At 37.3% G+C, this 25740-nt stretch overlaps 1 protein-coding gene across 3 annotated transcripts in view; it reads left to right on the forward strand.

The window, feature by feature from the left end:
• CLIP4 (CAP-Gly domain containing linker protein family member 4) overlaps nucleotides 1–25740 on the forward strand; it is a 70352-nt gene that overhangs the window by 9545 nt on the left and 35067 nt on the right. For all 3 annotated transcript variants that reach the window (XM_025354541.1, XM_025354539.1, XM_025354540.1), the window contains exons 3-8: nucleotides 7866–8005; nucleotides 8914–9007; nucleotides 10417–10578; nucleotides 12312–12430; nucleotides 20145–20381; nucleotides 21650–21785. In XM_025354541.1, the coding sequence (XP_025210326.1) occupies nucleotides 7866–8005; nucleotides 8914–9007; nucleotides 10417–10578; nucleotides 12312–12430; nucleotides 20145–20381; nucleotides 21650–21785 (888 nt within the window). The remainder of the gene's footprint in view (nucleotides 1–7865; nucleotides 8006–8913; nucleotides 9008–10416; nucleotides 10579–12311; nucleotides 12431–20144; nucleotides 20382–21649; nucleotides 21786–25740) is intronic.

The raw sequence follows: 25740 nt of genomic DNA on the forward strand, positions 1-25740 counted from the left end.
AGAAGAGCCTGGAAAGAAGTGTTCCAGGAAAAAAACCAGAAAAGTAAAGGCACAGTGTTGGGGGAAGATCTTGGTGTATCCTAAGAATTAATGGAAGGCCTCTGTGGTTGAGAAGCAAAGTGATTAATGGCAGAGTGGAAGGAGACGGAATTGGAGAGTAAGGCACCAGCCTGGTCATGTGGGGTCATGTAGGCCCCCATAAGGAATTTTTATGTGATACCAACTAATGAGCGTAAAACCAAGAAACAAAAAGAAACCAGTCCACAGAAATCAGAGTTGAGACATGTGACACGGTGTTGACTCTCAAGGTGATTACCCTGTAAAACTATGTACTGTTCTTGCACAACCGTTTTTGGAATCTTTTGCCTTGAAATGCCTTCAGAATCAGTTTATGCAGAACACACATTATATACATTATAAATATCACAATACCTTATATTTTGCTTAAAAATTGAATTATCTGTTAAATTTAAATAATATAAAAAGTCTCATTTACCCATGTAGTTACTGTTTCTAGTGCTCTTCATTCCTTTGTGTAGGTCCAGATTTCCATCTGGTACCATTTCCTTCTGCCTGAGGCACTTCCTTTAATGTTTCTTACGGTGCTGGTCTGCCAGTAATGAATTCTTTCAGCTGTTTTATGTCTGAAAACATCTTATTTACCTTCTTTTTTTGAAAAATATGTTTGCTGGGTTTAGAATTATAGGTTGGTAGTTTTCTTTCAGTACTTGAAAAATCTTGCTCTGCTGTCTTCCCATTTGCATTGTTTCTGCTGTCATTTTTGTTTCTCTAGATGTAACATGTCTTTTTTTTGGCTGCTTTAAAGAGTTTCTCTTTATTTTGAGCAATTTTACTATTATGCGCTTAGGTATATTATTTTCTGTGTGTTCTTGTTCTTGGGGTTGGTTGAACTGCTTGGATCTGTGGGTTTCAGTTTCCATTAAGTTTGGGAAATCATTAAAAAAATTTTTTTTTCTGCTTCTCTCCCTTTTCAGATACTGTAATTGCATGTTTGTTATAGACTGCTTGAAGTCCCACAACTCACTGATTTTTTTAATATTTAAACTTTTTTTCTCTTTATTTTGGTTAGTTTCTATTACTATATCTTCAAGTTCATTAATCTTTCCTTCTGCAGTGTCTAATTAGCTGCTGATTTTATCCAGTGCAGTTTTCATTTCAGATGAAGTTTTCATCTCTAAAGTTTACTTTGGCTTTTTTTTATGCCCAGGTCTCTTCTCCACCTTTGGACATTTGGAATAGAGGTATAATGACTGTTTTAATGTCCTTCTCTATGAATTATAATATCCGTATCAACTCTAGGTCTGTTTCATTATTCCCCTGATGATGGGTCATGTTTTCCTGTTTCTTTGCATGCCTGATAATCTTTAATTGGATGCCAGACATTGTGAATTTTACTTTGTTGGATGCTGGATATTTTTGTACTCATGTAAGTATTCTTGCACTTCGTTCCGGGATACAGTTTAGTTACTTTGAAATAGTTGGACCCTTTGAGGTCCTGCTTTTCTGATTTGTTAGGTGGGTCTGGAGCCATTCTTGGTCTGGAGCTAATTATTCCCTACTGCTGAAAATTCTACTCCAGGGGTCTCCAACCCCCTGGCTACAGACTGGTACTGGTCCCCCTGCCCTGGCCCCTGGTGCCAGAAAGGTTGGGGACTGCTGTTCTCCTCAATGCTGTGTGAATTATGAGGATTCTTTTTCAGTCTTCCTGGTGAGAATAGGTACTAATCCCTGTAGTCATTATGGATGGTTCTTGCCCTTACCTCAAGTATTTCCTCACAAGCATATGATGAATAGTTGAGGAGGACCCTCTGCAGGTCTCCAGGGTTCTCTTGCAGTGTGTGCATCCGTCTCTGCTGTATTCTGCCCTGTGACCTCTGGCCACCCCAAGTTCCCCAGACTCTCAGCTCTGTCTCCTCAACTCAGGGAGTTTGCTGGGCTTTTTCTTGGTCCCCCCCGCCCCACCCCTGAACTGTGCTCCTGGAGACTCCCTCAAGGCAGTTAGCTGGGGCATGTGTAGGACTTTTCTCGTTTGTATTCCATTCCTCAGGGACCACTGTCTTTCACTGTCTAATGTCCAGTGTCTTGAAAACCATTGTTCCCTCCCTCTGGTGTTTTGGTTGTTTCAGTTGGAAGGGCAAATTTGGCCCTCATTATTCCATCTTGACTTAAAGCAGACATCACCTCCATTTTCTCCCCCCACCCCACTTTCTTTTGATAAAAGCTATTTTTTAGGCCGGGCATGGTGGCTCACACCTGTAATCCCCCCACTTTGGGAGGCTGAGGCGGGTGGATCACCTGAGGTTAGGAGTTCAAGACCAGCCTAACATGGTGAAACCCCATCTCTACTAAAAATATAAAAATTAGCCATGTGTGGTGGCGGGCACCTGTGGTCCCAGCTACTTGGGAGGCTGAGGCAGGAGAATCGCTTGAACCAGGGAGGCAGAGGTTGCAGTGAGCTGAGATCACTGAGATCGGCCACTGCACTCCAGCCTGGGCGAAAGAGTGTGGACTCCATCCCCCCAAAAAATAGAAACATAAAACTTTTTTTAATCTCAAAAGCTTGCAACAAGATAAGAAATACTTTATTTTCCTGCATGGAAGTTGAAAATTCAAATGTAGTTAGATATGTTAATATTTTACATTGTAGCTTAGAGGTTATGGTCTCGTTCTGGCATTAATCCTGACTCAATCACTTTCCAGTTGTGTGATTTTGGGCAAATTGTTTATTTTCTCCCTTTGTTTCTTCTTTAAAATGGGAATAACAATAGTGCCTACTTCACGTGGTAGTTATGAGGATTAAATAAATTAATATACACAAAGTTCATAGAACAGTCCCTAGTATCTACAAGACACTTAATAAATCTAACTTATTGTTATTTAAATGAGCCATCTGGAGGGCAGCACGTTAAGAAGATTTCCAGATTTGCTCTTGGAGCATCTTGAGGTGTGAAATGAGGATGGCAGTTTCTGCTGACAGACTTGCCTGGTTTGCAGTTTGAATGTCTTGGTTGATGTCATCAGATGTTTTGGTGAATTCTCTGGGCGACCCCCACAGAAACAGGCACAAAAGTTCCTTACGTGAGCCATGGTGGCGATTTGTCTAAAGTTTACATCAAATCATTCAGTAGGGGTTGGGGAAAAGGACAGTTTTAATAAATTGGAAATATTAGTTTGGAGAGTTGTAACCAGATATTGGAGGAAACTGGAGGAATTGAGGATCCAGTCCAGTTTGTAGGTGGATGACAACGCCCCAAAGACAATAAACAGGACTAGAATCTGATAATGGGTGTACTCTGAGTTTTCTGCGGAAACACAATTTTTCTCTCTACAGTTCCCCATTTCTACCAAAGATAATCACAGGCTAATTTGTTTGCAAATAAGTTTTGTCTCATTAAGCTGGCCTGATTATATACATAAGTGCAGCAAGAATAGTGAATATGTGCACATTCTGAAGTATGCCATTCCAGTCAGAGGTTTGGTAATATCTTAGGGGCTTTATTGGTTCTGTAAAGTCAATCCGAATTCTTTAAAACTGGTAATAAGGAATCTGAAATGAGACTTTAAAAAGCCTTTTCAGTCTAAGAAACCAAGCAGAGGCCTTGCCCAATTGTGTCCTGTTAGAGGGAAAACAAACTTTTATTGAACTTACGTAAATGCTTATATTGCCATGAAAAAATACTCAATAAGAGTGTCTGAATTTTGGAGGGGTTGGGGTAGGGAGAAAAGAAAATGTTTACATTTTCTTTTTTTTTTTTTTTTTTTTTTTTTTTTGAGGCGGAGTCTCGCTCTGTCGCCCAGGCTGGAGTGCAGTGGCGCGATCTCGGCTCACTGCAAGCTCCGCCTCCCGGGCTTACGCCATTCTCCTGCCTCAGCCTCCCGAGTAGCTGGGACCACAGGCGCCCGCCACCTCGCCCGGCTAGTTTTTTGTAATTTTTAGTAGAGACGGGGTTTCACCATGTTAGCCAGGATGGTCTCGATCTCCCGACCTCGTGATCCGCCCGTCTCGGCCTCCCAAAGTGCTGGGATTACAGGCTTGAGCCACCGCGCCCGGCCTTTTTTTTTTTTTTTTTACAAAAAGTATTCTTCACCAAATTGCTGTAAGTTGTAGGTCTTAAGGGAAAAGAGAAAAGGCGTTCTTTAAATCTAGAAAACAAACATTAAAGAACCCGCAATATTTCAAAGACATAAAAATTATCACCCTCATCAGTTCATTCAGTTCCCTGTAATTCTTGTCCTGCTTGATTTTGGGTTAGCAGCCTCATGAATCCATTGGTTTGGTTTTCTATTACAGTTCTGGAAATTCTTACCCAGTCCAATGCTGTGATCTTAAAGTTATCAGAAACCTATACTTGTCAGAGTTTTTTCTGTAAATCTTCCTGCAATTTTGTATCACTCATGCTTACAAAAGCTTTCAGGAAAATATCAGAGTAAAAAATCACTGTCTATAGATGGCAAAAGATTTAAAATGTCCATAGTTACAGATTTGATGAGAGTTCATTTTAATGCAGTTGACAAGGAAATTTGTTATTTGTTTTATAACATTTGAAGATAATAACTGGAATTATGACTGATAAAATTACACCAGAACATATCCAATTTCTAGGAATTTCATACAATTTCTAGAACACTTACATTAATAATATAGTCATACAAAAATAACATAAGGAAGGTTAAGCATCACCTTTGACAATGCTTCTCATGCAATGTAATATATCAAGCCTAGTTTCACATTTATTTGACAAGGCTTCCCATGCAAAGATGCTTAATTACTTTAATGTCTGTGTGTGTGTGTGTGTGTGTGTGTGTGTGTGTGTTTTAATAAGGAAATAGAACAAGATTTTCTGGGGGCCTCTGAAAAATCCCAGAATTAGTCTAAGGTCAGAAAAGACTTCATTCAGAATTTGAATTTTGGAAAGTTTATAAAAAATAACCCAAAAGATTCAAAACACTTGATTAAATAGATTACAGGTATTTAGTTATCCATTTAACCAAAGTGACAAAGATTTCAAAGGCAAATACAGAAAGCCATGTAGTTGTTTAAAAAAAAAACAAAAAAACCAAAACCCCTTGACTTTTTGAGAGAGAAACTTAATCAAAGACAACGTGAAGCAATTATCTTGACAAAACACAGAATCTTTGTTTTCTAGGCAGACCATTCAAAAGTTAAAGAAAAACCTTTCACAGTCTCCCATCAAAAGCAGGCCCATACTCCAAGAAAGTTTAGTCATTTTTAACAGGAGCTCAAATGCTAGTTATGCCTTGTTTTGATTTGAATGATAATAGATTCATTCAATTTTAGCCAGCTTAATCACACAAGATTCTCCTTCTCCCTCTTTTCAACTTCTTCTAGCCATTTTGTTTTTTTCCTTTATTTTCTTTTTCAAAAAACATATCTTCATACCTCATATCTTTTCTTGACTGTCATGCTGGCATTCTGTAGGTTTAGAAATCTATGAATATACCATAATTTCTGGAAGCACATGTTTCCTTAAATTTTTCAGTGTAGCACAGGACATGTTTACTAACACACCCAGGTATCTTTAGTTTCTCTGTCCAAAAGTAGGTAACATTATATTCAGCAATTAATGTTTCAGTATTTATCTTATGTGGACTTACATTGATTTAATTCACTTGTTTTGAACAATTATGCTTGGATTACTTAAGAAAATTTCATGAAACATTAAATCGCTAAGCATTATCTTGTTTTTCTTGCCGAGAAATTTTGTAGCATGGAGATAGCAGAAGCTTATTTGTAATTCTCTAGTCTTGAACATGAGCTTATTCGACTAGTAAACCTACATAGAATCAAAGTTGTACATTTGCCTTATGTCTAATGCTGACAACTCTGAAGGCATATTGGTTTTTTAAACCAACAATGTTTTTGTTTATTGAAAATCACCCGAGTCACATGAACTTAAAAAGCATTTGAATTAGTTCCTATTTTTCTGAGAGTTTTCAGGAATACTTAATTTATATAAATACTTGTTTTTACTTATATCTATTGAACATACATAGCTATAAGATCTCTGTGTCTGTCGTACATAGCTATAAGATCTCTGTGTCTGTATGTTTGTGTGTACAGACAGACACAGATCTTATAGCTTTCATTTCCAAATTTTAGCCATGTGTCAGTTAAAATAATACAAAGCTTATTAGTTTATGAAAGAAGCTGGATCCAAATTGTACCTCTGAGAGATGGAACAAGTCAAGGTTACCTGCTCAGATGGCTACAGCTTTTTAGTGAAGCTTTTTTTTTTTAATTTGAATGCTGTAGGGATGCTTTTAGAGAAGCTATTTCTGAGTCATTTTGTGTCCAGAAGCTTCTGCATACAAATCCAAGAATGCATTCCATTGTCTCTGAAAGGCTCAGGATACTCTTTCTTCAAGGGCACTCCCAAAGGCAGACTGACTATCTTATCTAAAATTAAACGTTCTCCGAAGTGGTCACTGAAATTGCAAATTATTCTTTGTAAAGTTCACCCATTTTTCCAAAAAGGCACAAGATTCTGATCCACAGTTGTTTCTGGACCCCATGTTTGCATTAGATTCTCTGAAAAGTCTTAACTATTAAGGATTCTTTTTTCAGCAGCTGCTCTGGAACACAGGAATCACGCGTTTCACCCTTCCCCCTTTTGAGCAGAATAGGGTGACTTCCTGAGAAGTTTCAGCAAAGGTTGCTCAGCATAATTGGAGAGTTCTACACAGAAGGAGGAGAGCTCAGATTCAAAAGAGACTTACTCTAGAACTCCATGGCCGGGTGAGAGAGCAGCCAGTGCCACGGCCGTGGGTACCAGCACCTAGTTACTCACTGGCTTTGGGGCTTTGCAGGGGTCTTCTGATCCTGCTTCGGACACCAAAAACTGTCAAGAAAATCCAGGGTGCTTTTCTTAATATAAATATTAAGTGAGTAAAAAAACTGCAAACAGGGAGACTTTCCAAACCAAGGTAAGAAGCTTGTCTCATGAAGGTCATAGTAAGGTTTATAAAGCCTAGAAGAGGAAATTCATATAGCTTAATTCTCACTGGTTAGAATGAGTGGGTTAGTTTGGTCATTGCTGATTTGCTACAACGTGCTGAGTCTTGCTGACCAAGCTTCATGTGCAGTTTAAGTAGGTGTTTTGGAGAATAGGTCCTTATAGGTTTTCCTGAGCTGGATGTGGGACATTGGCTCAGAGGCCAAGGTTTGTCTTGGCTTCTATTTTGATTTTTGCCTAACAGGACCATTTTGTTGTCTAAGATTATGAATGTTGTTTCCGTTTTAGTCTTTCTGATTCTCTTCTGATGGACTGCTGCTCTGCTTCTATACATGTCTTTAGTTTGTTGCCTTTCATCTTTTAGTTATCCTCACTTTAAAAGTAAGAACCATGTGTACATAGTATAATTTTGGAAAATATATAAATGCAAAGAAGAAAGCAAAAACAAACTCCATGAGTCCCACTACTTATGCATGCTGTTACAATCTGAGCTTAATGGCAAGTTACCTCAGCAAGTAGAATAATAGAGGAAAGAAGATAGACTTTGGAGACAGACCTGGTTTTCTACCCCAGATTTGCCACTTACTAGCTGTGCAACGTTGAGCTGGTATTATTTAGTCTGAGCTTTGCTTTCCTCATGTGCAAAATGAGAATAATACCTGCCAGGTAAGGTGTTGGTGAGGATTTTTAAAGTGTTTAGTAAGTGCTCAGCAAATGTTCGTAATATTTTCCTTCTTTAGATACTTCTGCTTTTTTTTAGCATCTAAAATATTTGTATCATTTGAACCTTGGTTTTATTGTTTATTATTTTCAATATATTTATTTGAAACTTTTAGTAAATTTAATTCACATCTTTTTTTTTAATTTCAGAATTTTCTTTCTTTGATCCTAATGATGCATCATGCCAGGAAATTCTTTTTGATCCCAAAACTTCAGTTTCTGAATTATTTGCCATTTTAAGACAATGGGTTCCTCAGGTCCAACAAAACATTGACATTATTGGAAATGAGGTAAGGAATTCTTACAGTTTAAGTTTTGTATTGTTAGGATTGTTAATGGTATAGATTTTTTCCCCATCTGAAAGGAAGATGATAATGAAGGAGAAACCCTTTAAATGTTCTGATATTTATTTGTATTTCCAGGATTTTCATGGGGCAGTGAGTTAATACTATATATTCTTCTGATTATTTCTTCATGCTCTGTCCTTCTGACATTTATAGACTCTTGGTGGGTGCAGGGAGGGGCATTTTTCGTATTTCCTTCTTTGTAAAAATTAATTTTGTAAACTTTTATGCATTTCATGAAGGGATTTAATTACCATCATGTTCTATTTACACTTTTGGGTGTTTTGGTAAAGATACAGGGTTGAATGTAGTCTTTAAGAATATTAGATTTTTTGAGGGAGGGTTCCTTCACCAGTATGTTGCTGTGTTGTAGGCAGAGTGCTTACACTTTTTTTTAAGATATTATTAACTGAACACTTTAGTGGTGGCATAAAAATTATAATTCAAGGATTTTTTTAACTTCTAATCCATCTTGTTTCATATGCCTTTCTACTCCGTTTTATTTCTGAGATAGTTTAAAATTTCTTTATTGAGTATTACTATCTTTTCTACGGGTATCATTACACCCGTAGAAATAAAATTTTGCTCATTTTTGAGAGGAACATATTTGGAGTGCCAGATTACCCTTGGAATAATCTTCAAGAATTTCCTTCAGCCTGCTGACAAGTTCAGTTTTCATTCTTGTTGTTGAGTGCAGATTAAAAATTTACCCTTTAGAGATGCCGATACTGTCTATACACTTTACTGAGAAGTAATTCAGATTTGATAGACTAACTTGGTTCCTCAGCATTGGTTTGAAAGCAATAGGTACCTCAGTAGTTAGGTTGTAACCATATTTTCCTTGACTGCTTCAGATTCTTAAGAGAGGTTGCAATGTGAATGATAGAGATGGACTGACAGATATGACTCTTTTACATTATACCTGCAAATCTGGAGCTCATGGTATTGGTAAGTGTGTGGTAAATCTATCAATTGCTTATATCATCTGCATTTGTGCTTAGATAATCTATATTTATGCCCATATATTGTCCATGGGAAGGCACCCAGCTGCTGATGATAATATTGCCTGAAGAGTTGAGGATTCAGTTAGGTCCTTCCAAAAACCATATTCCCTTTTCTCAAGGAGGTCTTTATACCCTCCTGATACCTCCGAGCTTTTCTGGATCAGGCCTCATGCCTGATTGTGTATTAGATGAGAGTAACTGCTAATGCCCTAAAATCTTTCTGAGGGTTTATAACAAGGTTTGACAGTCCAAGGCCAGTCTTTACATACTGATTCCTAATCTCAACACCCCAGTCTGGAGACCTAAGGTCTGTTCCTACATATGTAACATATGTGCATATTTTCCAAAATTGTTACTGTCTTGTGCTTTGTCATTTTATAAACCTGCATCTCTTACCTAACTATATACTGTGATTGTCTCTTCTTGTTTCAATAGTCTGATGCAGTAGTGCTGAAACTTATGGTGGTGACAGACTCCCTTTTTCCCCTCACAACCCATCATGGACTGATACTTTCACGAAATAAAATAAAAATGAATTTGTAATACAAAATAAAATAAAACCATAAAATATAAGCCCAAATATTTTTCAAAAGGCATGAAACTGGCCAGGCATGATGATTTACACCTGTAATCTCAACACTTTGGGAGGCCACGGCAGGAGGATTGCTTGAGGCCAGGAGTTTGAGACCAGCCTGGGTGACATAGTGAGACCTTGTCTCTACAAAAAATTAAATAATAAGCCAACTGTGGTGGTGCCTGCCTAGAGTTTCAGCTACTTGCGAGGCTGAGGCAGGAGGATCGTGTAAGCCCAGTAGTTTAGGGTTGGCGTGGGCTGTGATTGCATCACTACACTCCAATCTGGGTGACAGAGCAAGACCCTGTCTTTAAAAAAGAAGAAAGAATAAAAGGCATAAGACTACATTTTATTTAACATAACGAGAAGACATATTAAATGGGGAAAAGCTATAAAAAGTACACACAGATTGCAATTTGGGACTGCCGGTGGTCCACAGAACATGTTTGGAGTAGCACTGATCTGCTGTGTTGTTGTTGATGGCTTCATAGCATTCTATGTGTGTCTCTATTTAACCAATTTCTTATTATACTTTTTGGATTTTTTAGAATTATATTAATAACAGTGCAGAGATGAGCATCTTTACAGCCAAGTGTATCCCATTTATCGCATTCCTGTGTATAATTATTTTCTTAGTATAAATTCTTGCAAGTGAAATTTTCGAGGTGTGTTTATACAGTGCACTGTTTGCTTTGGCTTTTTAAATGAGACAATTGATAGCCATCCATTGGAACTTAAAATTTGTACTAAAGGAAAGTGATTTGGAAAATCTTCTTTAGGTGATGTGGAAACAGCTGTAAAATTTGCAACTCAACTTATTGACCTGGGAGCAGACATTAGTTTGCGGAGTCGCTGGACAAACATGAATGCTTTGCATTATGCTGCTTATTTTGATGTCCCAGAACTTATAAGAGTGATTTTGAAAACATCGAAACCAAAAGGCAAGTATTATAAGATCACTTTTAGATATTATTAACTGAACACTTTAGTGGTGGCATATAAATTATAATTCAAGGATTTTTTTAACTTCTAATCCATCTTGTTTCATATGCCTTTCTACTCCGTTTTATTTCTGAGATAGTTTAAAATTTCTTTATTGAGTATTACTATCTTTTCTACAAAAGGATTAGTACAGAGATACAAAATGAAAGAGTGTTCTCTGGGTTTTCATATCTCTATAAGTTCTCCAGTATAACACGGATGTTTTATATAATTGATTCTACATGCTTTATGATTCTTTTGCCTTGCTTGGGTAGCCAGAAATAGAACAATAAGGTCTTCAGAGATTGGCATTGGAATAATAAATACTATTTGTTTTAGATGGCATTTGGTTCTGAAATTATATAATTCAACTTAAGGGATAATATTTCCGTTTTTTCCTCCCTGTTTTGATGGTGATATCCTGAAATTGAAGATCTGAATGTCTAAGTCACAGTCCTGGTATTTTGATTCTTCTTTCTGGTTCTCTTTGGGGCCAATTTTCTTTATTTTTTAGAAAAATACGAGAGCAAGCAAATAGTATTAACATTAAATTAAAGAAAGTGTACAATATTTTCCCCATTGTAGGAACATGCTTTAGAGATTCAGTAAATTTCCCAGAATGTTCATTTCTAACCTCCAATCTGCATAATTGTCCATTTTTTTCTTTAAAATTCTACCTTTTCACTTTGTGAATGATGTTAGGAAGAAAGCCTCTGTCGACACTTCTGTGTTTTTAATAATTCAAGAGAGTGTGTCTTGAGTATATCTGGGTCGTTTACAGTTGTAGGAAGGATATGTGGGTGTGGTGTCGTTTAGTTGAGGGTAGGATTTGCAGAACCAGAGGTATTATATTTAAACCCTTGTTATGGAAAATATTCAAGATGGGATTCCCAAATCTGGAGGATTTCCTGTATTTAAATATAACATATGATGCTATATTAAAAGTTATTAAAATGTCCTTAGAGTTGCAAGATTGCTTTTCTCATTATGAAATTCAAATTCATTTGTTCAGTAGAGTATTATGAATCAATTTATAGGTAAGCATTTCTATGCTTAATTAGACACTAGCTGCTTTGAAAATTCTGCTTTGTTTTACCTACCAGGTATTGGCTGTTTTGTTTCTGTAAAGGGCCAGCTAGCAAATATTTTAGACTTTTTGGACCACATGGTCTCTGATGAAACTACTCAGTTCCATAGTTGTAGCATGGAAGTAGCCACAGAGGATATGTAAATGAGTGCATGTGCCTGTGTTCTAATAAAACTTTATAAAAACAGATGGGCTGGATTTGGCCTTTGGGTCATAGGTTGCTGACCCCTGACCTAAATTCTACTACTCTACCTCACTGTAGTTGTCATGGCAAATATGCCACAGACTTAATGGGAGATTGTGATAAGCTGTTACTTTTACAAATATGAATTATTGCCATTAATTGTTTTAAAATGTGTTTTAGTTTGAAAATCCAGGATAATATCACTCCATCTTATAATGAATTTTATTGTACTAAGAAAATAATCAACTGTTTAACTAGATTGTAATATAAACATTTTGTTCTATTGTGAAATCATGCTTCTAGTGGGTTGATTTAAGTCTTATAAATGATAAAAGTCCCTCCTCCCAAAACCCTGTCTTCTTTTAAATTATAATAGCTAAGTTTAAAATTTTAGTTAATACACTTGTGATGTTTCATTGCAGATGTGGATGCCACTTGCAGTGATTTTAATTTTGGAACAGCTTTGCATATTGCAGCATACAACTTGTGTGCAGGTGCTGTGAAGTGCCTCTTGGAGCAGGGAGCAAATCCTGCATTTAGGGTAAGAGGTTAAATTAAAAGTGAAAAATATTAAAAGAATTAAGAAGTCTTATCCTACTTTCTGGTAAAGTGTTGGCTCTGAATGTTATTAATAGAAGAACTCTTACATGAGCAGGTAATTTATATCTTTGTTCCACATGTAAAGAGTGATGGTGATCTCTATTGTAAATAAATTTAAGGCATGATGATAACTTTGCTTTTATATCGATAAGTCCCATTCAGGAAAGTAAAGTCTTCCTTTAAGTGTCATAATCTTTAAGTATCTTTCATTTAGGGGTTTGATGTATTTATGAAAAGTTAGCTGTTAAGTACAAATACATATATTAAAGTTATATTTTTCTCTTAAGTCATATTCTAAATTTTTTTGGAAATAAAATTCATTTCAGAAAGTTAAAATAAATACCCATTTAAGGATGAAGTAAGCCTTTGAAAATGAAACATTTAAAGGAAAAGTGTATTTTTTTAATAGTAAAATGTCACTAATTTACAGAGTTACACAGGATTGAATTTCATAGTCTTCAGATCCTTTTTTTTTTTCTCCAGAAAGTGGCTCTCAGTTTTCACTTTCTTTATATTGATAACAATAACTCGCCGTGGCAGGTATTCTTAATCATGTTATACTTTCCCTTGAAGGGGTGAGTGTGAACGGCGGATAGAGTGCAGTATTTGAAAACACCTGTCTTCCCTTCCCTTTCCTATTTTTCCCATTTTCCCTACTTCTTTGCCAGTTTTCTTTCTGTTTAACCACCTTGATTACCCCCCAACTTTTAATTTCTTCCCTTCCTCCCTCCCTCCCTTCTGACTCTATTGGTTATTGGGCACTGGGAGAATACTACAGTAGTGTAGATAAAGCCCTTGCCCTCAAAAAGAATGTATTGCAGAGGGGAGGTGGGACAAGGAAGCAATCAGTTTTACTGTAGTGTGCGAATTCAGTGCGACACGATGGGGCGGGGGTGGCAGAGGGCCGTGGGTCATCTTCCCAAGGCTTCAACAGGGGGTGACATCTAAATCAAGTGCTTACATAGGCAAGAATTAACCAGGTACTGGAGGGAGGTGAGGAAGGCATTTTAGGCAGAGAGAGTAGCATGCAAGAAACCTAGAGGTGATCATTCAGTCCAGCTGGAATGTGAAGGGGATGCATTTGCTTTTGTTGGTACAGCTGTTGACAAAGCCCCATTAGTGGGGACGATGTTCTGAATTTGTTAGGATGCCATGAGATATGTTATTGAGCTAAATTACCAATTTAGGCCAGAAACAGATGAATAGGTTGCCATATTTTGAAAATACTTAAAAAACAGTGGTAAACATGTGGGTCAGCAGTAGCCCTCAGACCATAGTGTGATAGCCACCATCTTCATTTTTAATTTTTATTTTAAATATTAGATTCAGGGAGTATATGTACAGGTTTGTGAAATAGGTTATATTGCCTGGTGCTGAGGTTTGGGCTTCTGTTGATGCCGTTACCCAAACAGTGAACATAGTACCCAATAGGTAGTTTTTCAACCCTTGCCCTAGCCCTTCCCCACCTCCTTCCCTCCCACACTCCCTCCCGTCTTTAGGGGTCCCAGTGTCTGTTGTTCCTATCTTTATGTCTGTGTGTATCCAGTGTTCAGCTCCCACTAATAAGTGAGAACACGCATTATTTGATTTTCTGTTTCCGCATTAATTTTCTTAGGATAATGGCCTCCAGTTGCATCCTTGTTGTTGCAAAGGGCATGGTTTCATTTTTTAAATGACTATGTAGTATGCTGTATTTGTACCACATTTTCTTTATCCAGTCCACTATTGATGAGCCCCGAGGTTGATTCCATGTCTTTGCTGTTATGAATCATGCTGTGAAAAACTTATGAGTGCAGTGTCTTTTTGCTGAAATAATTTATTTTCCTTTGGGTGTGTACCCAGTAGTGGGATCTAGGTCAAATGGTAATTCTGTTTTTAGTTTTTTGAGAAATCTCCAGTTTGCTTTCCACAGGGGCTGAACCAATTTACACTTCCACTAACAGTGTATAAATGTTCCTTTTCTCCATAACCTCACCAACATGTTATTTTGTGACTTTTTAATAATGGCCATTCTGACTGGTATGAGATAGTCTCTCATTGTGGTGTTGATTAGCATTTCTCTGATGATTAGTGATGTTGAGCATTTTTTATATTTGTTGGTTGCTGGTATGTCTTCTTTTGAGAAGTGTCCATGTTCTTTGCCACTTTTTAATGGGATTTTTTTCTTCTTTTTGATTTGTTTACATTCCTTATAGATTCTGGATATTAATCTTTTGTTGGATGCATAGTTTGTATTTTTACCTGTTCTGTAGGTTGTCTGTTTACTCTATTGATAGTTTCTTTTGCTGTGCAGAAGCTCTAGTTTAATGAGGTCCTGTTTGACAATTTTTATTTTTGTTGCCTTTGCTTTTGAGGACTTAGTCGCAAATTCTTTGCCTAAGCCAATGCCTGGAAGAGTATTTCCTAGATTTTTGTCTAGGATTTTTGTAGTTTGATTTCTTATATTTAAGTTTTTTAAATCCATCTTGAGTTAATTTTTGTATATAGTGAGTAGTGGGGGCCCAGTTTCATGCATATGGTTAGCTAGTTTTCCCAGCACGATTTATGAGTAGAGTGTCCTTTCCCTCGTGTTTATTTTTGTTACCTTTGTCAAAGAGCAGTTGGTTGGTTGTAAGTGTATGGCTTTATTTCAGGGGTCTCTAGTCTATTTCATTGGTCTATATGTCTATTTTTTGTAGCAATATCATGCTGTTTTGATTACTGTAGTCTTGTATAATTTTAAGTCAGGTAATGTGATACCTCTGGCTTTTGTTCTTTCTGCTTAGGATTGCTTTGGCTATTTGGGCTCCTTTTTTGGCTCCGTATGAATTTTTTAGAACAGTTTTTTCTAATCCTGTGAAAACCGATGTTGGAAATTTGATAGGAAGAGTGTTGAATCTGTCAATTGCTCTGGGCAATGTGGACGTTTTAGTGATACTGATTCTTCCAGTCCGTGAGAATGTAGTGTTTTTCCATTTGTGTTGTCTGTGATTTCTCTCAGCAACGTTTTATAGTTATTGTAGAGATCTTCCATCCCCTTGGTTGGATGTATTCCTTGGTATTTTTATTATTATTTTGTGGCTATTGTAAATGGAATTGTGTTCTTGATTTTGTTCTCAGCCTGTTATTGGTGTATAGAAATGCTACTGATTTTCGTATATTGATTTTGTGTCCTGACACTTTACTGAAGTTGTTTATCAGGTCTAGGAGTTTTTTTTGGCAGAACCTTTAGAATTTTCTACATATAGAACCATATTGTTGATGAAGGGAGATAACTTGACTTCCTCTTTTCCTATTTGAATGCCTTTTATTTCTTTCTCTTGCCTGATTACTCTGGTTAGGACTTCCAGTACTGTGTTGAATAGGCGTAGTGAGAGTGGACATTCTTGTCTTGTTCTCAGGAGGAATGTTTCCAACTTGCCCATTCAGTATGATGTTGGCTGTGGGTTTGTCATAGATGGCTCTTATTATTTCGAGGTATGTTCCTTCGATGCCTAATTTGTTGAAGGTTTTTTGTCTTGAAGTGGTGTTGGAATTTGTCGATTGCTTTTTCTGTGTCCGTTGAGATGATCATACAGTTTTTAATTTTGTTATGTGGTGAATCACATTTATTGACTTGCATATGTTGAACCTCCTTGCATGAATTGATCATGGTGAATTCTCTTTTTGGTATGCTGCTGAATTTGGTTTGCTAGTAACTTGAGGATTTCTGTGTCTGTGTTTACCAGGGATGTTGGTCTGTAGTTTTCTTTTTTGTTGTGTCTTTGCCAGATTTTGGTATCAAGACGTTACTGCTTTCATAGAATGAATTTGGGAGAAATCCCTCTTCCTTGGTTTTTTCATAGCGTTTTGGTAGGATTCTTAACCAGCTCCTCCTCATACGTTTGGTAGAATTTGGCTGTGAATCCATTTGGGCTTTTTCTGGATGATAGGTTTTTTATTACTGATTCAATTTTGTAACTCATTATTGGTATGTTCAGGGTTTCACTTTCTTCCTGGTTCTTGGAACGTTGTGTGTTTCTAGGAATTTAGATTCCTAGATTTTCTAGATTTCCTTTAGATTTTCTAGTTTGTATGAATAGAGGTATTCACATTAGTTGCTGAGGATCTTTTGCATTTCTGTGGGATTGTTGTAATGTCATATTTATAATTGCCAGTTGTGCTTATTTGGATCTTCTCTTTCTTTTTCTTTGTTAACCTAGCTAGCAGTCTATCAATCTTCATTGTTTCAAAGAACCGCCTTTTCATTTTGCTGATCCTTTGAATGCCTTTTTTGGTTTCAGTTTCATTTAGTTGTACTCCAATTTTAGTTATTTCTTTGACTAGCTTTGGGTTTAGTTTGTTCTTATTTTTCTAGTTCCCTTAGGTGCAATGTTAGGTTGTTAATTTGAGATCTCCCTGTCTTCTTGATTCAGACATTTTTGTACTTTCCTCTTAACACTGGTTTTGCTACATCCCAGAGGTTTTGGTATATTGTGTCTCTATTTTCATTTGTTTCAAATAATTTTTTGAATTCTGCCTTAATTTCATTGTTTATTAATTATTTAATAATATAATTTTATTAATATTAATTATTAATGTAACTATTAAATATTTTAATATATAATTTATTATATTATTATTTATTATTCTTTGTACTACTATTCATATTATTATTCATTCCAAAAGTCATTCTGGAGCAAGTTTTCTAGTTTGCATGTATTTGTGTGGTTTTGAGAGCTCTTCTTGGTATTGATTTCTATTTTTATTCCACTGTGGTTCAAGAGATTCTTGGTGTGATTTTGATTTTTTGAATTTGTTGAGACTTGCTTTATGACCGTGGTCAATCTTTGAGTATGTTCCATGTGCCAATGAGAATAGCATTTATATTCTGTGATTGTTGGGTGGAGTATTCTTTAGATGCCCATTAAGTCTAATTGGTCAAGTGCTGTATTTAAGTCCAAAATTTCTTTGTTAGTTTTCTGCCTTGATGATCTAATGCCTTCAGTGAAGTGTTGAAGTCACCCACTGTTATTGTCTGACTATGTTCATCTTTTTGTAAGTCTAGTTATAATGTTTTATAAATTTGGGTGCTCCAATGTTGGGTGTATGTATATTTAGGATAGTTAAGTCTTCTTGTTGAATTGAACCCTTTATCATTATGTAATGCCCTACTTTGTCCCTCTTGACTGTTGTTGGCTTAAAGTATGTTTAACTGATGTAAGAATAGTGCTCTTTTTTATTTCCATTTGCTCCTTTTTATTTCCATTTGCATGGTAGATCTTTCTCCAGCCTTTTACTTTGAGCCTGTGGGTGTCATTACATGTGCAATAGGTATCTTGAAGACAGCAGAAGGACGGGTCTTTTTTTTTTTTTAAACCCAATTTGCCACTGTATGTCTTTTGAGTGCTGTGTTTAGGCTGTTTATGTTCAGGGTTAATATTGATATGTGAAGTTGGGCTCCTATTGTTGTGTTGTTAGCTAGTTGCTTTGTAGTCTTGATTGTGTAGTTGCTTTTATGGAGTCTATAGACTATGTGCTTATGTATACTTTTGTGACAACAAGTATTATTTTTTTGTTTCCATGTTTAGAACTCTGTTAGTCATCCTTTATTAACTTTCCTCAGGGTTAATATTGATATGTGAAGTTTTGTTCCTGTTGTTGTGATTTTAGCTAGTTGCTTCCTAGTCTCATCTGTATAGTTGCTTTATGGAGAACATAGTCTATGCGCTTATGTATGCTTTTGTGGTAGCAAGTTTTGTTCTTTTGTTTCCATGTGTAGAACTCCCTTAATCATCTTTTATAGGGCCAGTCTGGTAGTATGCCACCACTTTAGAAGAAAGTGGAATTCCACAATCGATCATGAATAAGCCTTCTTGTGTTAGGAAGATATCATCATTGTTACTGCACTATTCTTACTATTATTTAGTTTTTGTTTTTGTTTTTTTTTTTTACAGGAGTCTTGATTGTTGAATTGTATGGTAATTTACAACAGAAGTGTGTGACAGGCTCCAAAAAGTGGGGATATAGGGCCGGGCGCGGTGGCTCAAGCCTGTAATCCCAGCACTTTGGGAGGCCGAGACGGGCGGATCACGAGGTCGGGAGATCGAGACCATCCTGGCTAACACGGTGAAACCCCGTCTCTACTAAAAAATACAAAAAAAGACTAGCCGGGCGCGGTGGCGGGCGCCTGTAGTCCCAGCTACTCAGGAGGCTGAGGCAGGAGAATGGCGTGAACCCGGGAGGCGGAGCTTGCAGTGAGCTGAGATCCGGCCACTGCATTCCAGCCTGGGCGGCAGAGCGAGACTCCGTCTCAAAAAAAAAAAAAAAAAAAAAAAAAAAAAAAAAAAAAAAAAAAAAAAAGTGGGGATATAACAAAAGTCCAAAGTAAAATATTCACTGTAAGCATAGCTTACAACTTATCAGCCTGGCTGTATTTTTAAAATTGTTATGTTTCCCTATTTTTCTCTCTCTGTTTTTTAGAGTATACATTAGTGTAACACATATCTTTATTGTATTCTGTATGTTTTCTTGAAATCTGGGATTAAAAGAGTCCATTACCATCCCAGAAATCTAGTAACATACCTTCTTGCCATGTTTTTACTAAGGACCAACCTGACTTGAATTTTACAACAAAAAAATGTGAAGCAATTGCAAACTAAGTGTGTTCTAAAAGCCTCATTCATTTTTCCACGTGGTTCATTTCAAGATTATCATCAGTGAAGAAAGGGAAAAAAGTTTCTCAGTTAACAAAAGTATCTTTATTCTTCATATTAAGAGAAAATTACAATCTAGATTATTTCTCATGAAGTCTAAGGTTTTTGGTTAGGGAATGTAAGGTGACAGATAATTCATATGATAGGGCTTTGATGATACATATACCATGCAAATGACTGTGGGGTTGTCTCTGGTTATCTGGTCACAGGATAAATCCTAGGATACCAGTCTTTCCGTCATGGTGAAAACAGAGCTTTTTTCTTGATTATAGCCCAGGTTTTAGAAGTATCAAAACCATAGTTTCTAGTTTTGAAATCTGAGTTACCCCATGAATGGGCAGGGGGCTGAGGTCACAGAGCCAAGAGGGCAGCTCTGGAACTGTGGATTTGGGTCCGGGAAGCCAGTCAGTCTTGTGACTTCTGTTTCCAAGCTTGCTTTCTCAAATGCCTGTGAGGGCAGGATGCTGTCCGCTTAGGACCTGAGCACTGCTCCCCACCATGGATGCAGTGCTTTTCCCTGCCAGAGAACCTGCACGGCTCCTCCCTGGTCTGCTTTGGATCTCTGTGGAGATGCCTCTCATCAGTGAGGTCTCCCTGACCACTTAATCTAAAGAGTTTCCCCTACAACCATCTCTGTCTCCACATTTCCTACTTCCCTTCCCTGCTTTTTTTTTTTTTTTTCCCTCCAGGCCACTTATTACTGTTTATTATGCCACATATAATTTACTTGTTTAATGTTGTGTGGTCTGTCTCTCCCACCAGAATGTAATGTTCCTTGAGGACAGGGCTTGTGTTTTTTTCACCGTAGGATCTTTAGCACCTAGAATGGTGCCTGCATATTGTAGGTGTTCAGGAAATGTTTTTGAATAAACAAATGATGAATGAATTTAACATAAAATTCCTCCAACAGAAATTTTATATGACTTTCTAGTGCTCTAAGTAAATAAGAGTTGAACATTTTTCTCTTATCTTTATTTGTAGAATGACAAAGGACAGATCCCTGCTGATGTTGTTCCAGACCCAGTAGATATGCCGTTAGAGATGGCTGACGCTGCAGCCACTGCTAAGGAAATCAAGCAGATGCTCCTAGATGCGGTGCCTCTGTCATGTAACATCTCAAAGGCCATGCTCCCAAATTATGATCATGTCACTGGCAAGGCAATGCTTACGTCACTTGGCCTGAAGTTGGGGGATCGTGTCGTTATTGCAGGACAGAAGGTACAGTAAGTAGCTGCAATCTCTGAAGCCAAGGTTGTTATGTCCATGACCTATGTTTAGGGGCACAGAGAGTAAGGCCAGAGTTTCGAGTTTTTTAAAAAAGGTTCAACCTGTAGGTAGAAAGATGCTTAATGGACAATGTAAAACTTGGATACGAATTTACTGTTAAGTTATGCTTTAAGAATATGAACTACTTGAACTTAATAATGAAGACATCTTTATTTGAATAAAGAGTGGAGCGGAGTAGAACTTCTTGAGTGAATTTAGAGGCATGAGCTGAGGGATGATCTAGGGTGGAGGATTTTCTTTGCAGTCCCCTCTTCCCCCATGGTGCTTCTCCGACTGCTGCTACTCCATAGAAATGGAGCACAGGAGACCCTTGCTGTTCGTGGGTGTTTGTCTTTGGGTTCCCACAAATAGGGCAGTCTGAGATACTGTGTAGCCTGGTGATAAGGATTTATGTGGAAAAGAGGACTCTTCCTACTCCCGTCATCCAGACACCTTTTTTCCTCCCAAGCTTTTGTTTCCATATTGCATTCATTTATTACCAGTTGCTTTTAAAAAATATCTCACATGGGAGGTTTTCTTGTTTTTTCTTTTTAAAATTAATTATTTTATTATATTTTAAGTTCTGGAATACATGTGCAGAGCGTGCAAGTTTGCTACGTAGGCATACATGTGCCGTGGTGGTTTGCTGCACCCATCAGCTTGTCGTCTGTATTAGGTATTTCTCCTAATGCTATCCCTCCCCAGCCCCCCACCCTCAGTTTTTTCTTAATATTGAGGTTAATAGGGAGCTTGGTATGGAGAATGGAATAGGGAATTCCTGCTTGGATATTGAATTTCCCAACATAGTTGCATCCCAATTTTTTTTTTTTTTTTTTTTGAGAAAAGTCTTACTTTGCTGCCCAGGCTGGAGTGCAGTGGCACAGTTATAGGTCACTGTAGCCCTGAACTCCTGGGCTCAAGCGACCCTCCTGCCTCAGCCCCTGGAGTAGCTGGAACTACAGGCGTGTGCTACTATCCAGCCTATTAGGATTCTTATGTCTTCTTGGAAATTGACTCCCTTATTATTATTTAATACTCCTTTTTATCCTTGGTAATGTTCCTTGTTCTGAAGTGAGAGCAAGGAACATTACCAAGGATAAAAGGGTAATGTTGAGAGAGTGAATTTTTAAAAACTTCCATGGTGAAGTAAAGTTGCAAGAGTAGGACTGTTGGAATTACTAATAATTCCCAAAAGTTATTCTGATTTATCTTTTCTTTAGGTTGGTACATTAAGATTTTGTGGAACAACTGAATTTGCAAGTGGGCAGTGGGCCGGCATTGAACTGGATGAGCCAGAAGGAAAAAATAATGGAAGTGTTGGGAAAGTCCAGTACTTTAAATGTGCCCCCAAGTATGGTAAGGTTGATATTATTTAACTCAGTAAGCATTAATTAAAAATAATCAAGTTCTACGCTTTTATAGTTGTTAAATAAAACTTTTCTCCTGATTACTTATGTGATAAATGAGGGGCATGTGGAGGTAGGGAGGACTTTTTAAAGGTAGGAGATAGTTATGTTTATTTACCCTGATGGGAGGTGACGTGAGAGCGAGAAATGGTAGTTGCAGGAGAGAAAGGGGACACTTATAGAAGGAAAGGCCTGAAAAACTTAAAAGGGAAATGGAATTCAGTATAAGAGTTAGCCTTACTTTAGATCAGGTGCAGCTTTCCACTATTTTATTTTATTTTATTTTATTTATTTATTTTTTGAGATGGAGTCTCGCTCTGTTGCCCAGGCTGGAGTACAGTGGCGCAATCTCGTCTCACGGCAACCTCTGCCTCCCAGGTTCAAGTGATTCTCATGCCTCAGCCTCCTGAGTAGCTGGGATTACAGGCACTTGCCACCATGCCTGGATAATTGTTGTATTTTCAGTAGACACAGGGTTTCCCCACATTGGCCAGGCTGGTCTCGACCTCCTGACCTCAAGTGATCTGCCCACCTTGGCCTACCAAAGTGCTGGGATTACAGGCATGAGCCACCGTGCCTGGCCAACCATGAGTTTCAGAGGCCATGATGGAAAGGTTTAGGAGGGTGTCTGGTAGTGACTGGTGAAGAGCGCGTCTGATGGGGTTGCCTTAATGATGTTTTTGGGAAAGTGTCTTTCTTGGGACTGGTCTCTTGGGTGGCTTTTAGTGGAGGGACAGTGATGAGAGAGGTGTTTTCATTAGTAGGCTGTGAGCTGTTGGACTGCCCTTGATTCTTGCTGCCAGCAGTATAGTGATTGGGAGAAGGCCTCTGACCAGGGGCACACCCAGCTCTGCAGACCTCCCTTAAGTCCTGCTCCTGGTGGTGTCGTGGCCAAGGGAGGGACTTGGTTATCAAGGAAGTACAGAGCTCTGGAGGTCATGAAGAACCTGGAAAACTGGAAAAATCAAGCAAGGCCAACTTTACGACCACACTCCTGAGGTTTCTTTGAAACTCTGCGAGGTTTCTTTCTCTTTCTGACAAATGTTTCAGTAAATTCTGACAAATGTTTAAGTAAATTCTTTCTGACATGTTTAGGTAAATTTATTCTTCCTCTCTCTCATACACACCCATCCTGCCTATTGATTTCAATTTGATTTTGTAGTTACTTACTATGTTGTGAATATTTTTCCTTGAAATGAAATACTCTTCTAGAACGTTATTTCCACGATTGTGTAGTATTCATCTTGTGGCCTGATGGTGAGGTGGTGTGGTATGATGATGATGAAGGGTATAGACTTTGGAGTCTGACTGCTTGTGTGTGAATCGATTTCTTTACTTACCAGCTATGTGACTCTGTTTCTCTTCTTGTGCCTCAGTTTGTCTTCTGTGAAATAGGGATGACACTATCATAAGGACTAGTGCAAGAATTAAATGTGTTGGTAAAAGTATAAAGCACCTAGAACAGTGCTTGATTCCCTGTAAGCACTCAGCAGATGAGAGCTGCTGGCTATCACGCATTTATCAAAATTACTAGTTTCCTTTCATCACACACTTAGGATGGAATCTCATTTTTTTGGTCTATTAAAACTTTTTTTGTTTGTTTACAAAAATGCTTATTGTATAAGATTTGAAAATGAGGAAAATAAAAATTCTGCATTTTTATTTGATATCCTAATATAATTTCCCTAAATCTTTACATATTGTTTGAAAATGTGATTTTGAATAGCTCCATTTCCTTTAATTTTTCCAGTTTGATTCATGAAAATTTCTGTATTTTAATTTGTATTTATCTTATTGTGGTGAAATAGAGCACTTATTAAAGTGTTTTGTTGTAGTGTAGGTATTTTTTATGTTCCTTGGCAATTGCCTGTTCATATTATTTTCCCAGTAAAAATTGGGATATTAGTGTGTCTTTTTAAAAAAAGGATGAGTTTTAAAATACATACTTATGATATTAAGCTTTATTTATTATGGATATTTTGTCCAGCTTGTCATTTGCCTTTGACCCTCAATTGCAATGTTTTTTGGACATGTAGTTTCATGGCTTAAAGTCTTTTCTTTTATAAATTCTTATATTGCTTTTATGCTTTGATAATTCTTCCTAATCTAAGGATTAGTTATACATTTTATATTTCTTTAAATGTTTATATTTTTCATTTTATTTTTAGTTGACACATAATAATTGTACCTATTTATGGGGTACAGAGTGATATTTCTGTGTAATGTAAGGTATAATGATTAAATCAGGGTAATTAGGATATCCATCACCCCAAACATTTATCATTTGTGTTGAGAACATTCAAAATCCTCTCTTTTAGCTTTTTGAACATATACAATAAATTGTTGTTAACCGTCTTCACCCTGCAGTGCTGTAGAACACTAGAACTTATTCCTCCTGTTTAGCTGTAATGTAAATGTTTTAATTTTTATACTTAATTATGTAATCTATTTGGAATTTATTTGGTTAGTAGTCTGAGGTTAAGAATTTAATTTTAATTTTCCTCCAGTAGATTACTTTGCCACCTGTCAAGCAGACTAAGGGCAGGATCAAAAGCCTTTAGCAACACATGGGGCAGAGGTAAATCAGAATTATGGGAATAATTTAGATTGCCAGCAGAACACGTTGGGACTCCCAAACTCTCATTGTCCCGAGGGGAGGTGTGCTTGATTAGCACAAAGCTGGATACTCCCAGGACCTGCAATCCTCTTATATGTACTTAAGGGCAAGTTGTGGGGCAGGGGTCATGTGTTAGATTGTGTGAAAATGGGTGTAACCCTTGACAGTCCTGGGAGCCCCAGATCATGGCTAAGCTACTTAGGTGGAGGTGAGGGGAGTTGGGGAATCCCCTGGCTAATCAGAAGCCAAGGAATTTCTCAACAACGGTTTTCTCTCTTGCTAAATCTATCATCTTTTCCCTTTGGCTTGTTGTGCTGCTTTTATTATAGATTAAGTTCTTATCAATGCTATGGTATATTTCAGGATTGTTTTCTATTGATCTGTTAATTCTCATACGTATTAGATTTTTTAACTGTAGAAAATGATAAGTTTTAATAGTTGGGTGGTATTACTGTTTTTATGTCTTTTAATAATTACCAAAGTGAATATATATACTTGGTTTACTAAAGTCAGATTGTATGGCAGGGCTTATTACAAAACTCTCTCTTAGCTTGTTTTTCTCTGCCCTCAAATCCTGCTCCTTAGAAGCAAGAACTTTTTCAATGCTTTTAGCTGTATCATCTGATATTAATATCTGTATTTGTAAATCATATGTTTACATGAATCTTTCTTGATTTTTCCAGTTTGAGACATCTAGTGAGTTCGTATTCTGAAGAGAAAGATTTAGTGCGCTACATGAGACGATAGAGTATTACCTTAAATATACGGAGAGAATGTGAAACCCATTGTAACAGTTTCTTGGTTGACTTGTTTTTGATATGGGATGTCCTTCAGTAGCTTTCTGACAAAGGACTCATGAGAAGTAAATGTGTTGAGTCCTTCTATTCTAAACACGTTGATTTCTCGCCTCATACTTCATGCGATAATTTGGGATAAGGAATGTTAGGTTAGGTTGGATTTCATATTCTCTGAGTATATTTAAGGAGATACTCTAGTGTCTCAGGTACAGTTTGACAGACTTTTTCTGTAAGGGGCCACATAGTAAATGTTTTAGGCCTTGTGGGCTCTGCACTTTCTGGTGCACCTGCTACTCAGCTCTGCTGTTGTAGTAAACAGGCAGCCATGGGCAGTGTGTAAGCAAATGGATATGGCTACATTTCAGTAAAACTAGACCAATAAACAGGCAGTAGCCAGGATATGGCTGTTGGGCCATAGTTTACCAACTACCATCCTGAGCTTCCAGTGTTGCCGTTCAAAAGTTTCGAAGTATTGTTGTACAGATTATTTA

The sequence above is a fragment of the Theropithecus gelada genome, chromosome 13 (assembly GCF_003255815.1).
Source record: "Theropithecus gelada isolate Dixy chromosome 13, Tgel_1.0, whole genome shotgun sequence".
Classification (NCBI taxonomy): domain Eukaryota; kingdom Metazoa; phylum Chordata; class Mammalia; order Primates; family Cercopithecidae; genus Theropithecus; species Theropithecus gelada.